General features: G+C 50.6%; 2 protein-coding genes across 4 annotated transcripts in view; both read right to left on the bottom strand.

The window, feature by feature from the left end:
* LOC125623371 (alpha-2-macroglobulin-like protein 1) overlaps positions 1-11,965 on the bottom strand; it is a 19,554-nt gene extending 7,589 nt beyond the window's left edge. For 2 of the 3 annotated variants that reach the window (XM_075120487.1, XM_075120481.1), the window contains exons 1-10: positions 11,918-11,965; positions 10,506-10,589; positions 6,201-9,370; positions 4,471-4,562; positions 4,082-4,253; positions 3,619-3,833; positions 3,105-3,320; positions 2,546-2,661; positions 1,679-1,769; positions 1,278-1,346 (exon numbers count right to left, since the gene is read on the bottom strand). In XM_075120487.1, coding sequence (XP_074976588.1) covers positions 1,278-1,346; positions 1,679-1,769; positions 2,546-2,661; positions 3,105-3,320; positions 3,619-3,833; positions 4,082-4,130 — 756 coding nt within the window. In that variant the 5' untranslated portion in view covers positions 4,131-4,253; positions 4,471-4,562; positions 6,201-9,370; positions 10,506-10,589; positions 11,918-11,965. The remainder of the gene's footprint in view (positions 1-1,277; positions 1,347-1,678; positions 1,770-2,545; positions 2,662-3,104; positions 3,321-3,618; positions 3,834-4,081; positions 4,254-4,470; positions 4,563-6,200; positions 9,371-10,505; positions 10,590-11,917) is intronic. The other variant, XM_075120482.1, reaches the window with a different exon arrangement.
* The window catches only part of LOC125623372 (alpha-2-macroglobulin-like protein 1), a 26,148-nt gene continuing 18,145 nt past the window's right edge, over positions 4,518-12,520 (bottom strand). The window contains exons 9-13 of the mRNA XM_075125195.1: positions 12,306-12,427; positions 11,918-11,963; positions 10,535-10,589; positions 9,202-9,370; positions 4,518-4,562 (exon numbers count right to left, since the gene is read on the bottom strand). Coding sequence (XP_074981296.1) covers positions 4,518-4,562; positions 9,202-9,370; positions 10,535-10,589; positions 11,918-11,963; positions 12,306-12,427 — 437 coding nt within the window. The remainder of the gene's footprint in view (positions 4,563-9,201; positions 9,371-10,534; positions 10,590-11,917; positions 11,964-12,305; positions 12,428-12,520) is intronic.

Below are 12,520 nucleotides of genomic sequence, written 5' to 3'. Positions count from 1 at the left end.
CTGTAATTGCCCAGATCACTTTTCTTCCCTTTCTTAACTAGAGGTATGATGTTAGTTATTCTCCAGTCATATGGGACTACTCCCAAATAGGTGGATTTATTAAAAATCATTGCTATGAGCCTAGCAATCTCAGATGTAAGTTTCAGTATTTTGGGATGGATATTATCCAGTCCCCCAGATTTGAGCACATTAAGCTCTTTAAATTTTCTTTCCACCTCAGATGTGGTCATTTCCAACAACTGTCCTGCTTTCATGCCCAGGTTCCACATTATCATCCTTACTGAAAACCGAGGCAAAGTATTCATCTAGTTTTTGGGCCACATCTAGATTAGCTTTAATATTCTTCCCATCCACACTGCATAGTGGCCCAACCTCATCCTTCCTTATTCTCTTTTTATTTATATAACAAAATTAATAAGAGGGTTTTTTTAAATTTTTCATGGTAAGAGCTTGACTTTTAGCAATTTTTACTTTATGCCAACATTTTCTATCTTCCAAGCTGTAGCTTTCTTTGCTAGTCAACCCCTTTTTCCATTCCCTATAAGCTCTCTGCTTACTCCTAATCACCCTGGTGAGGTGGTTATTCATCCAACTGGGTCTGGAGCCATTTCCTACAAGTTTCTTCCCCTTACTTGGGATGCAAAAATGTCAGATAGGTTTTGTATAGTTGATTTGAAGAAACTCCAAGCCTCCTCCGCATTTAAGTCCTTGAGCTCGCCAGTCCAGCTGACTTCTTTAACTAACTCCCTTCATTTCCCAAGGGCTGCCCTTTTGAAATAAAAAAACACAGCTCGGGATGACCTGGTATTGATTACCCTTCCGTTTCATTTAAACTGAATCAACTCATGATCACTCGATCCAAGGTTATTTCCTCTACAATGTCCTCACCACCTACTAAAACCAAGTCTAAAATTGTATCCCCTCTTGTTGGCAATGACACCCTGGTTGGATTGTCTGTGGGGACTGAATCTCTGGCATCTCTGGATCTAAAAGCATGAGCCTCTACTGCTTCAGCTACAGGATCAGGTCAGGTAACACGAAGGTAGCAAAAGACTAACTCTCCACGTGGTCCAATCACGAGAGGGGAACAAGGAGCTGCACTGGGTTAGTTGGGCCTGGTTCTCAGAGGTGCCAAGCACTCACTGCTCCAGGTGAAATCAGCGGTGCTGTTGGTGCTCAACATCCTTGCGAACCAGGCTATAGGTGTCTCAGGCTGGGCGCTTGAAATTAGAGACTAGTTTATTTTAGAGCTAAAAGGAAGTTTGAGTTGAACTCACTTCATCCACGTAGAGGGTGACTTGCTCAACTTCTCTTTCAATTTTCTTCACCACGGGCATTTTCTTTAACTGAGAACAGAAAACAAACCCAAAAACTCCAGCATGGAACATCTGTCTCCAGGGAGTCTTGCCTGCATGCAGGCAAATGTGATACGTTCAAGGGAAGGGGTGGGTAGTGATTGTCCTGGGTGACCAGAATCCCACTCCTAGAGTCCTGGGATGGACTGTGGGTGCTGTGGCCCCTGGGAGGAGAAGAGCTAGAACTGGATTTCTCCGCCCACTGGAATGCACACATACATTTCTTCTTACTGCTTTGCGGATAAGCCTCCTTGTGGCTACAAACCAGTTTTCCCGGCACACAGACTTTATGGAGGGCTGTAGGCAGCTGTGTGCACGCTCACCTCTTCCAAGGACTCTGTCACAGGGCTGTAGCCAGACAGCATCTTCACCTTGATCAGCACCATGTTGGTGGACACACGGTTCCCAGTGTAGCTGCAGCAAGAGCCCAGGGATAGAAGAGAGGAACATCACCCTGTGAGACTGTGATCCATGGAGCAGACAGATTCCAGTTTGGCCGTTGGGAGCCAGACAGAGAGATCTGCTTCTCTCTATAGGCATTCTCCTGCCAGCATCCCTCTCCCTCTCCATAACTGCAGTGTAATAAATACACACACCCCGGATATGTGCCCCCCATTTACTCTCCATAGCACCTCCCCTACCAACTGTGTCCAAAGTTACAAGAGAACAAATTCCTCAGGAGTTCCTGGTATTTATTGCTTCCAGTTGGGGCTGGAGATTCACAGCAGGGAGATCTCACCCTCTCGCTGGCATGCCAGCGATTCTGACCCTAACCAGGCCTGGGAAAGGCAGAGGAGGCTGGAGTGACAAACTGCTGGGGCGGGGGAGGTCTGAGCTGAGTGTCAGGGCTGGTTCAGCCCGTGTGTTGTGCATGTCCCTCCACATTAGCGTTTCAGGGCCTAATCCTGCAAGATGCTGAACACTTCATGGGGAGCTGGGGGTGATCAGCACTGCTCAGGTCAGGGCCACAGCCTGCACCGCTCACCCCAGGGCTAGTAATATCCATGGTGCTTGGGAGGATGGGGGAGGACCCTGTCCTAGGAAGACTGGGTCCGCAGCAGCACTTAGGCTCCCAAGAGGAGTGGGAAAGGGGGACCCTGGCTGGCTGGAGATTGCTACAGAGCTGGAGGCTAACAGAGCCAGAAGCCCCCATGCACAGGGATGGCGAGTGGCAGCCGTGGGTCTCCTACCGGCTTTGAATGGTGACAGGAAAGCGGGCAGCATTCAGGCCGATGCACTCTGTCCTCACAGACAGCGCAAAGGTGAAGTCGCTCCTTGGAGGAGGGATGTTGTATCGCAGGGTGGTCTGTCAGGAGACACAGAGAGAAGCAGACATGGACAGAGAGCCCCAGTGCAGGGGCAGATGTCACAGAGCAAACTGCGCTCTCCAGGCCTTCTGCTGTCTCACACAGCCGGGGGAAAGGACCATACTGAGGACTGGGTAGGTTGGGTGGCTGCACTGTCCCGCTGTGTCTGGCAATTGGCCACCAGGCCTCCTGGAAGACAGCAGCTCCTCTGGCCTGGTGGGGAGGGACTCCCTCATCACTGACTGAGAAACAAAAAAAACCCCTTAAACCCACAGCTACCCCATCCACCCAGCCCTGGGGACCTGGGGCAGGGTAGTTCCCAACTGCTTGCTCTCCAGTCCAGGCTGAATACCAGGGAGTATGCTCATCTCCTTCCTGTACCCATGGCTGGCTCAATGGGGTCTTCCCCCAGAGAGGACCCCTCTCCCTTGCCCAGACTGACCTGGAGGAACAGGCACCCGTGGCCCTGAGCCTGCACTGTGTAGCTGCTGGGGATGGCTGGCAGCTGCGCCGTCTGCAGCAGAAGCCGGTTGGTGGTGTCCACCAGGATCTCATGGCTGAAGCCCTCAGAGGAGATGGAAGCAGGGAGGTCAGGACCATCTTTGCTGTAGGTCTTGAGGGCATACAAGGCTAAGGCTACAAGGGCAACCACAGTGTCCTGGGGATCAGACATATGATGGGGAAAACAGAGTCTGTGAACTCCCATCCCTCCTCCTGCCCCACCCCTCACACCACAGTGAGGGGCAACGTAGAAAGAGATTGAGGCTTCCCCTAGAATAGATAGCATGAGCTGGAGAAAGGATTTCCCCTCAGCCCCCACATGCAGGTAGCTCCACACAGCCTTCCAGGCTAGGTGGTTTGTTCCCCCCAGGACAGCATTATGGCCTACAGCCCATTACTCTTACAGCCCCCAGATCAAGGTGGGTTCTCTGCCTGTGAGGGAAGCAGCAGGTTACCTGGGTTGAGGCAAAGCCTCCATAGGGGTTCTGCAGCTTGGTGAGCCAGCTCACAATCTGGTATGCTTTTCCGATGTCAGCAGAAGACAAGTTTGGCTTCAAAAAATGAACCATGAGGATGCTAGATGTCAGCTCCACATCAACGGATGGAGCCCGATACCAGTACATGGATCCCTCCTTCGGTTTGGGCTGCTGGATCCAATACATTTGCCCATCTGAGGAGAAGTGGATGGGAAAGACACCTAGTGTATATTGTCTTCAGTGAGGGCTTGGCCAACAGCTACTGGCCCTCCCAATGTCCCTCAGTCCTGTCCTGCAGCCCCCTTGCTATTCCAGTGCTGGGCTCCTCACCCAGCTCTGCCAATGCCTCTTGTCCCTGCCCTGCAACCCCCCTGCTATTCCTGTCCTGGGTTCCCCTCACAGCTGTGTCAGTGTCTCCATCCTGACCTGCGGATTGTCATACCTGCTAGGATGGCTGATTGGTCCAATCCGTTTACTATTTCTTTCCTCATTACCTCATCCCCAACCAGAGCAAAGGCATTTGCTGCTCGTGCCTGGCTGTAGAGGCTGGAACTGCCAAGATCAGCATTGACTAGATCCTTTCTGCACTTCAGAGCTTTCTGCAAGACTGGGTCCTAGAATGCAAACAAGGGAGTGACACACATTATCGAGGTACCTAACGGAGGGCAGTGCCGACAGAATGTGCGCAGATATGCGGAGTGTATAGGCCGCGTGTGCTCTGATTAGGCAGTCGGCGAGCACCTGGAGCACATACAGATCATGCTGCCATGAGGGAGAGTACATGCAGAGCACACTGTTTTCAGAGAGCATGTTCCTGCTGCTGATACTCACCGACTGCAGCAGCCCAGAGCGAATGAGGGCTGTGGTGATGACAGCGCTCAGCCCAAGTCCTTCCTCCACTGCACCGTATAATTCCCCAACAGCTAGAGAAGAGGAAAGGAAACACAATGAGATCAGAGCACCGGGAGGTTTCCAGTCTTTGCTTCCCCAGCCCAGCTCTCCCTAAGCCACCTCCCTAAATGGAACACAGCTGCACCTACCACAGCCATGGTACCATTTACTTGGGAGGAGGTGGTCTGGGAAGGGTGTTGGAGCTTCCACCTCTGATGAAGCAGCTTTCCCCTCACAGCACACACCTTCCTAGCACAAACTGCTCTCTTCTTCCAGAGAGCACTGGGCTGATTTCCCTTCCCCGACCACTTTGTCTCCCAGTGTGCCCAGTCGCCGATTCCCAGCTTCTGGCAAACAGAGGCTAGGGACACCATCCCTGCCCATCCTGGCTAATAGCCATGGATTGACCTATCCTCCATGAACTTAGCTAGATCTTTTTTGAACCTGTTATAGCCTTGGCCTTCACAACATCCTCTGGCAAGGAGTTCCACAGGTTGACTGTGTGTTGTGTGAAGAAATACTTCTGTTTGTTTTAAACCTGCTGCCTATTAATTTCATTGGGTGACCCCTAGTTCTTGTGTTATGAGAAGGAGTAAACAACACTTATTCACTTTCTCTACACCAGTCATGATTTTATAGACCTCTATCTTAGGCCCCCTTTCCAAGCTGAAAAGTCCCAGTCTGATTAATCTCTCCTCAAATGGCAGCCGTTCCATACCCCTAATAATTTTTGTTGCCCTTTTCTGAACCTTTTCCAATATGTCTTTTTTGAGATGGGGTGACCACATCTGCACGCAGTATTCAAAATGTGAATATACCATGGATTTATATCAAGATGCACCACATGTTGGTGATGCAGCCCCCTCCCCATTTCCTTTCTGTCACTCTCTGCCTTCTGAGTAGCATTCGGTACTGGGGAAGGCAGACCAGGCTGCTTGCTAAGGGGTCATGGGACAGTCTGGCAGCAGGGGCGGTTCCTGCAGGGGTAGCAGGCAGGATTGGTTGGAGATGGGGTTGGCTCAGGGCACTTGTGGGCTGTCCCTTTCCCAGAGGAGTGGGGATCTTCACAGCCGCAGTTAGAGAGCAGGGAAAATAACCAAGTTTTTTGGTTGTCTGCCAATTCCAAAACATGCCGGGGGGGGAGGGGGGGAATCACTTCGCATTAAACTGAAAATGAAATTTTTTTGGAAATCGAAACATGGAAAAATATTTCCTTTTGGTTTGAACAAAATGTTTTGTTCTGATTTTGAGTCTCTCTGTAACGCTTGCATTGGTTTAAAAATTAAATGGAAAGAAACTTTGAAACAAAAAGTTGTTTTGAAGCCCCCCCCAAAAAATCAAAATGTTTTATCACCTTTTTTTTGGCCAAAACAATTCAGCAAGGCCGACCCAAATTTGCAAACTGTTTCGGTGCTGCTCAATTTGCATTTTTCACCAAAAAAGTTTCAGCCAAAATTTTTGGCCTAGCTCTACATTCACCACCCCAGATAAATATGGCCCCGACCAAGCACAGCCCTGGATCAGGGGAGATCCTGGCTCCATAGGGCAGGCTGTCCAGTGACATGGCTTCCCCAGCAGTGTAGCTGGGCTTTGCTCCTGACACACAGCTCAGGAGACAGAGTGGGAGGCAAAACTGGGGAGTCTGGAAAGCAGCGGGGGATGCATTGTACCATCAAGCCGTTGCTGAAGAGCTTCCCCATGATCTGGAAGCAGCCGGATGGCATCTGGCTCCAGGTCAGGGCCCTGGCAGCATCCTTTATGTTCTGCTCGTCTATGTGTAACCCTTCTGCCCGTCAGAGTTGGCAGCAACAAGGGCCGGGTTCAATATCTAGGGGATTCATTCCAATAACACAATGCAAACCGGCTCGAGCCCCCACCCAGTGACCTGGGACAAATATATACCACTCCCGCTGGGCGCCTCCAAGAGGCAATACTTCCCCTCTCGCAAGCACATAGTCCGAGTGTAGCAAAAAGCTTTTTAATAACAGAGAGAAACAATGTGGCATTATGTTGGGGAAACACCACCAACAGGATTCGTAACACAACCCATGAGCAAAAAAAGCCACCCCCAAGCAAATTGGGGCATGTCCCTTTCCCTTTGTTTCTTGAGTCCAGCAACCCCAAATCACCCAAAGTCCCAAAAGTCCAATGACCCAAAAGTCTCTGTCCCTGGCAGCCCCAGAGTTCGAAAGTTTATCTGCAGAGCTTTACCTCCCAACCTGGGTGGAGATGGGGGGGGGGGAGGGGAGAGGTAAAGGGCACCTTACATGATCTGAAGCTGACCGCCCCACAGCTCCATAGGCCTTCGCTCCACCAGCCACCTCACGAACTGCTTCGCTCGGCTCCACTCCGCTGCTCCACCAGCCGGTCCACAAACTGCTCCACTCCACCTCCCACAAGCAGCTCCTGCTGTCCTATGAACTGCTCCACCAGCCTGTCCACAAGGCACTCCAGCCATCCCACAAACTGCTCCACAATATACCTTCAGGCTCCCCCACTACTTAACACAATGCTCAGTGATTTCAGCTCTTAGTCAGTTCAGCTCCTTGGTGAATTCAGCTTGTAGTAAGGGAGCCTCAGTGCTGGTGCACCATTAGCCCAAAATGAGCTCAGAAGCCTGTAACTAGACTCCTAATGGAATCAAAATTAACTCTGATATTCCACAGTAGAGAGAGAAGGAAGTGCAATTAGCATGTAAGGCCCTCACCAAGGGGCCTATACCACCAAGTATTAATACTTGTACCCAACCTCTCTCAATTCACAGAATTTTGGAACCCATGACCCTTGCCTAGCGAGTGCTACTTAGTTGATGGCGAGTCCCTCCATCATAACAAAAGGCCAAGTACAGTTCCAAGCACAGTTCCCATAATCAGGGTAATAACAATTTATTCTTCCTGCCCCAATAACAGAGACACTAGGGATCCCACAGCAGCCAAAGTGACCATTTGGGCAGCTATGGCCTCATTCTAGGCGTGGTGGGTGTGCCTATGCAAATGAGATCGGCCCCTGAAGTTCTTTTCCACAACTTGCCACACCTCACCACCAGATGTCAGGGTGGAGCTCATCCTGACACTGCTTACATATGTGGATGGAGTGCTGGGCTTGGCAAAATGTCTTGAGGACAAGAGCGGTCAGCCTGAGGCCAGGGAAGAGATGGGTGGGGGACAGAGAACGCGAGGGTTGCTAGTCCCAGAAGAACGGTTTCTAAAAGGACACAAACATCATGGTATCTCCCATTGTATTTTGCGCGTGGGGTGAAACAAATGGGCTGCCTCCCGATGTAGTATTAGGAGAGTAGGAGGGGGCAAACAGAAGCAACACACAAAATAAAAAAGATCTGAAGTTTTCAGCCCTGAGCTCGGACTCACCCCCTCCCACCAGGACATTTTGGAGCTTCTGATAATTCAGTGTTGTTTCTCCCCTCTGGTCCCTGCTATTCTCACCTCATTCCCCAAGTGCGGGTGGGGACAGCAGGGCTGAAATCCCAGCTGCAGACCTGAGTCAGAAGCTCTATGTAGTGCAGTAAGGATGTGTCAGCATGACTGAGGGACCTACCTGCAAACCCAGGTGTGCAATGCAGCACGGACACTTAGTTTGAAAAAACCAAGTCCGCAAGCTGGGGTCCCACAGATCCAGGCTCGGTGTGCAGCATAGACTTACCCAAAGAGCCACGGGAGTCTTGTGAGAGGAGAAAGCTTTTGCAGTCAGATTTTCAAAAAGGTGGCATCTTATGTTGGGATGCCCAACTTTGGACACCCAAACATGGAGACCCCCCCAAATCAGTACATCAGCTCCCGAGTCAGATTTCCCAGCCCCAGTGTCAGTTCAGAGTAGCATCAGATGCTCCGAACCTTCTCAGGTTCCCTATACTTAGGGCAGTGCTTCCCTGGCCAGATCTGTTCCTCTTTGCCATGCCTGACCTGAGCTCAGCCAGCTCTCAGCTCATGCTCTGGGGATCTCTGCTTACCAGGTGTTCTCTGGACCATGGCCTTCTCCAAAGGTGCTGTATGAGCCATCAATGTGCTTATACCGGAGCTGTCGCTGGTATCCTCCGGAGAGCCAGCCAGACAGTGAAGATGTTTTGCAGCCATCCCATTCTTTGGGTGAGTGATCTCCCTCCCAGTTCATCTTTATAATAATAATGTTCAGAGTTTTGCACCTGAGCAGCTCCACCAAAGGGATTGGCAGAGGTATGTAAGCATTATTGTCCCCCTTGTACAGATATGGGATAAAAGAGGATTCTGCACTCATTTACACCAACGTCAATCTGGAGTAACTCTTGTGACATCAGTAGAGTTATGCTGGATTCACCCAGCTAGGAATCCAGGAGCAGGACTCTCCTTACAGCTTCATCATGTGATCAGCTTAGTAGCTTGACCCAGTTTATGTTGCTCTGAGGTGTGAAAAGTCCATGCCTCTGATCAACGTAGTTAAGCCAATCTAAGGCCCCTGTGTAGACAGCACTAGGTCGACAGAAGAATTCGTCCATTGGCCTAGCTGCCGCCTTTTGGGGAGGTGGATTACCTCTGCCAGTGGGAGAGCCTCTCCCAGCAGCATAGGTAGCATCTACACTGAAGCACTACAGCTACACCGCTGCAGAATTTCTGGTGTAGACAAGCCCGCAGTGACCTCTCACAGCTAGCACCACAACCTAAATTCAGATCCGCTCACCGCTTTCAAGGAAGCCAGCAGCTTTCTGTTTGATCTCTGGCCTGTCTCCTCCAGGTACCGTGTGATGAAGACATTGGGGGCGAAACGCACCATATGTTCTGCTCTCTGCATCCAGCGGACATCTGCAGGAGGCCGTCGATGTTCTGCAGTGCTGTTCCCATGATGTCTCCTGTGGGACCAAACCACGCCATAGAGGGCTTTATAGATTGATGTACATAAAAATCCTTTTTGCTGACATAGCCTGTGAAATAACCTAGAAACATAGGGTCTGATTCACCTCTCCCCTACTCTGGTGTGAATCAGGAGTCAAGCCAATGGAGTTACGGCAGGGTAAAGTTGGTGTGACAGGAGAACCCGGGACATAGGAGATATCATTACTGGTCCAGATTAAGGACCCATTCAGAAGTCCAATGTCACACCTCCTACTAGGGTGACCAGATGTCCCAATTTTACAGGGACAGTCCCAATTTTGGGGTCTTTTTCTTATATAGGCTCCTATTATCTCCCCATCCCCATCCTGATTTTTCACACTTGCTGTCTGGTCACCCTACCTCCTACTGTGCTGAACCAGACGACAAATCCTACTAGTTCTATAACAGAGGGGCCAATGCAGGATGAGTCACAGGAAGGCAAAAATTCCCCATAATGCATATCACTGTGCAATACTTCCTCTTGGGGGGACTGGTTGGGGGAATTTTCAATTGATTCCCAGGTGGAGATCACTTTATTCACTAGAGCATGAGGTTTCAGAGCCCTGGTCATTCTTATGCTAGCTAATGGCACTGCAGATGCTGTTCTCATTCATAGGTCTCCTTTTTAACCCCCCAAAGCCATTTTCCTCTAAATCCTGCAGCAGGGAGTTGCACAGGTTAATTATGCTTTGTATGAAAAAAGTATTTGAGCAGTGTTGTCATCCATTTTATCCTGCTCTTTTAGGAGTAGCTTCATAATGGGGCTTCTCCCATTCAGATGCCTCCAAAGGACATGTGTATATTTTAAATATACAAAGAGTGTGTGAGAAAGAGGCGCACTGACTGGGCAGTGATCCTGTAGGGAACAATCTTGCATTGGCTAAGGGGATTCAGGGCAGGTGGATAGACAAGAAGGGGGCTGTGGTAACAGAAATCTTCCACCTTTAGCTCATACAATTCTATACAAACTGATCATCACAGTAAGTGGAGTTCCACCAGGGGTGAATTTGATCCTCCATGAGAAGAGGGCATTAGAAGGAGAAAGTCTCCTACATGGAGAATCCTGTTTTCCAAGGAAGCCCTGGCTCAGACAGACAGACAGACGCTCCTCACCTAGAGTGGAAATGTCCGCTCTCTCTGACCCTGGCACCACATCCCCCGGCACAGCCAGAGTGATGGTCTCTGAAGTGGTGTTCCCTGCGAACGACAAAAGCACTGGCCTGTCAGCATGGTGGAGTGACATGGAAGCCCAGCCTGCACTAAGCATCCCCATGGGGCAAATGAGATGTGGGATCCTCTGGATCTGAACGTGCCAATAATTGACATCAGGATTCAAAAGATTCCCTGGACACCGATGGTCTCCTGGGACACGAAAGGAATGGTGAACATTACAGCAAGTTACACTGACAGGCCCGCACGGGAACTCCCCGCACCTTCCCTGAAGCCATATTGATGGGGAGACGAAGGTGGAGGGTTTGTCTTCTTCCAGGCCATGGAATGGGGTGTGGGGGTTTGTTCGTTATGCTCATGTGGGTAAATGCAGTGGATCAATAGTAGAGCTGCATAGTGTTGCTGGGGCCTCGTAACATGGTATCATGATGGCCTGATAGAGTGGATACGGTTGTGCTGGGGCTTACTGGCAGAATAATATGGCCAGACATGTCTACACTGCAATGTAAGTCCAAGGTTTGAACTCAGGCTCAAGCCTAACCACCCTCCATCTACACACAAATCGCATTAACCCAGGGCTTGGATCCAGGGTCCCAGGACCCCCCACCCCCGCCCCGAGGTGGAGGGTCCAAGCCCTGCGTCAAGCTGGGACTCAGGGTTCAAGCCCTGCGGCTTTGCAGTGTAGAGACGGCCCCATTGGAATCATGCTCTGGGAGTCAGCCAAAAGTATCCCACAATCCTATGGACTGACTTTCTTTGTGTTCTAGACAATCAACTTTTCCCCACTCTGCTCAAGAACAATAGGCTAGAGAGGGCATATTTTGGGAAGGTGCTAGGAAGTCTGGGATAGGGATGGTTGGACTTGGGCCCTCATAATACAGAGTAGATGCTGGAGCCCCAGGTTGGGACCCAGGATTCAAGAATTCCTAACCTGGGATTACAAGAAAGTGTAGATGCTCAAGCCTAGGTTAACGAACCCAGGGTCTGCTAACTCGAGTTCTACTAATCCTGGGTTTACCCTGCAGTGTGGACATACCCTTCGAGGCAGGGTGGCCCAAGCTGTCAGTGACAGAGTGGCATAGTGGCTCTGTGACATGGTTATTCAATTGTTCAGTGGTACCAGGAGCTTGTGCTGCCATGAAAGACCTTCTTGTCTGACAGCGGCCCCCTTCCCGCAAAGGTCCCACAGCCCCTGTCTGTCCCCTCTCATCAGGGCTCCTCTTGCCCAGCCCGATATCATGGGGGTTGCTGGTAGATGACATTATTTCTGTTTCACCTCCCACCTCCATGCACACATAGGTGTCCAGTAGAACATCAGCCACCTCCCCCACATTCCCCAGGAGCGCCCCCCCTACCTTTCGGGCACAGGAGGGAGGTGTGGGTGTTCTCCTCTGGCAGTCCCTGGCGGGAGAGTGCAAACAGGCTCAGAAGGGGAAATACTGACAGATAATAAGGCAACATAAACACCACCAGGTCCCTGGAGCGCCTTTACCCAGTAACCCTCCTGGGACCCCCAAAATGCCTCTCAGAGTGGCCAGGTATCTGTTTTAGACCAATCTGTGCTCATCAAGACACCCTAGTCAGCCTCACCACGAGGCATTGGGCAGGCCTGGATTGCCCCCGCGGGGGTTAACCAGGGGTTATCTCCACTCCCCCACATAAGTCAATGGTTCAGTGTAAGGCTGTGACTGACACAAAGTTTTTCAAACCGCATCCTCAGCGGGCCCCACAGCAGGACCTGACCTTGACCAGCAGGGGTTTATTCACTGTATCTTTCCCTCCTGTCTCTAGCACAACAGTCATGTTCTCTGTGCAAACATCCTCACGTTCAATTGCCCCAGCAGCGATGGTGAAATTCACCTCCCCTGTAAAACCAATTGTAAATATATTGACTAGACCATCGAAAACCCGCCCTGGAATTTGGTCAGCTGGATCCTTTCCTCCAGTTCACCCAGGCC

The sequence above is a fragment of the Caretta caretta genome, chromosome 1 (assembly GCF_965140235.1).
Source record: "Caretta caretta isolate rCarCar2 chromosome 1, rCarCar1.hap1, whole genome shotgun sequence".
In the NCBI taxonomy this organism is placed as follows: domain Eukaryota; kingdom Metazoa; phylum Chordata; order Testudines; family Cheloniidae; genus Caretta; species Caretta caretta.
This window is presented reverse-complemented; position numbering and strand designations above follow the sequence as displayed.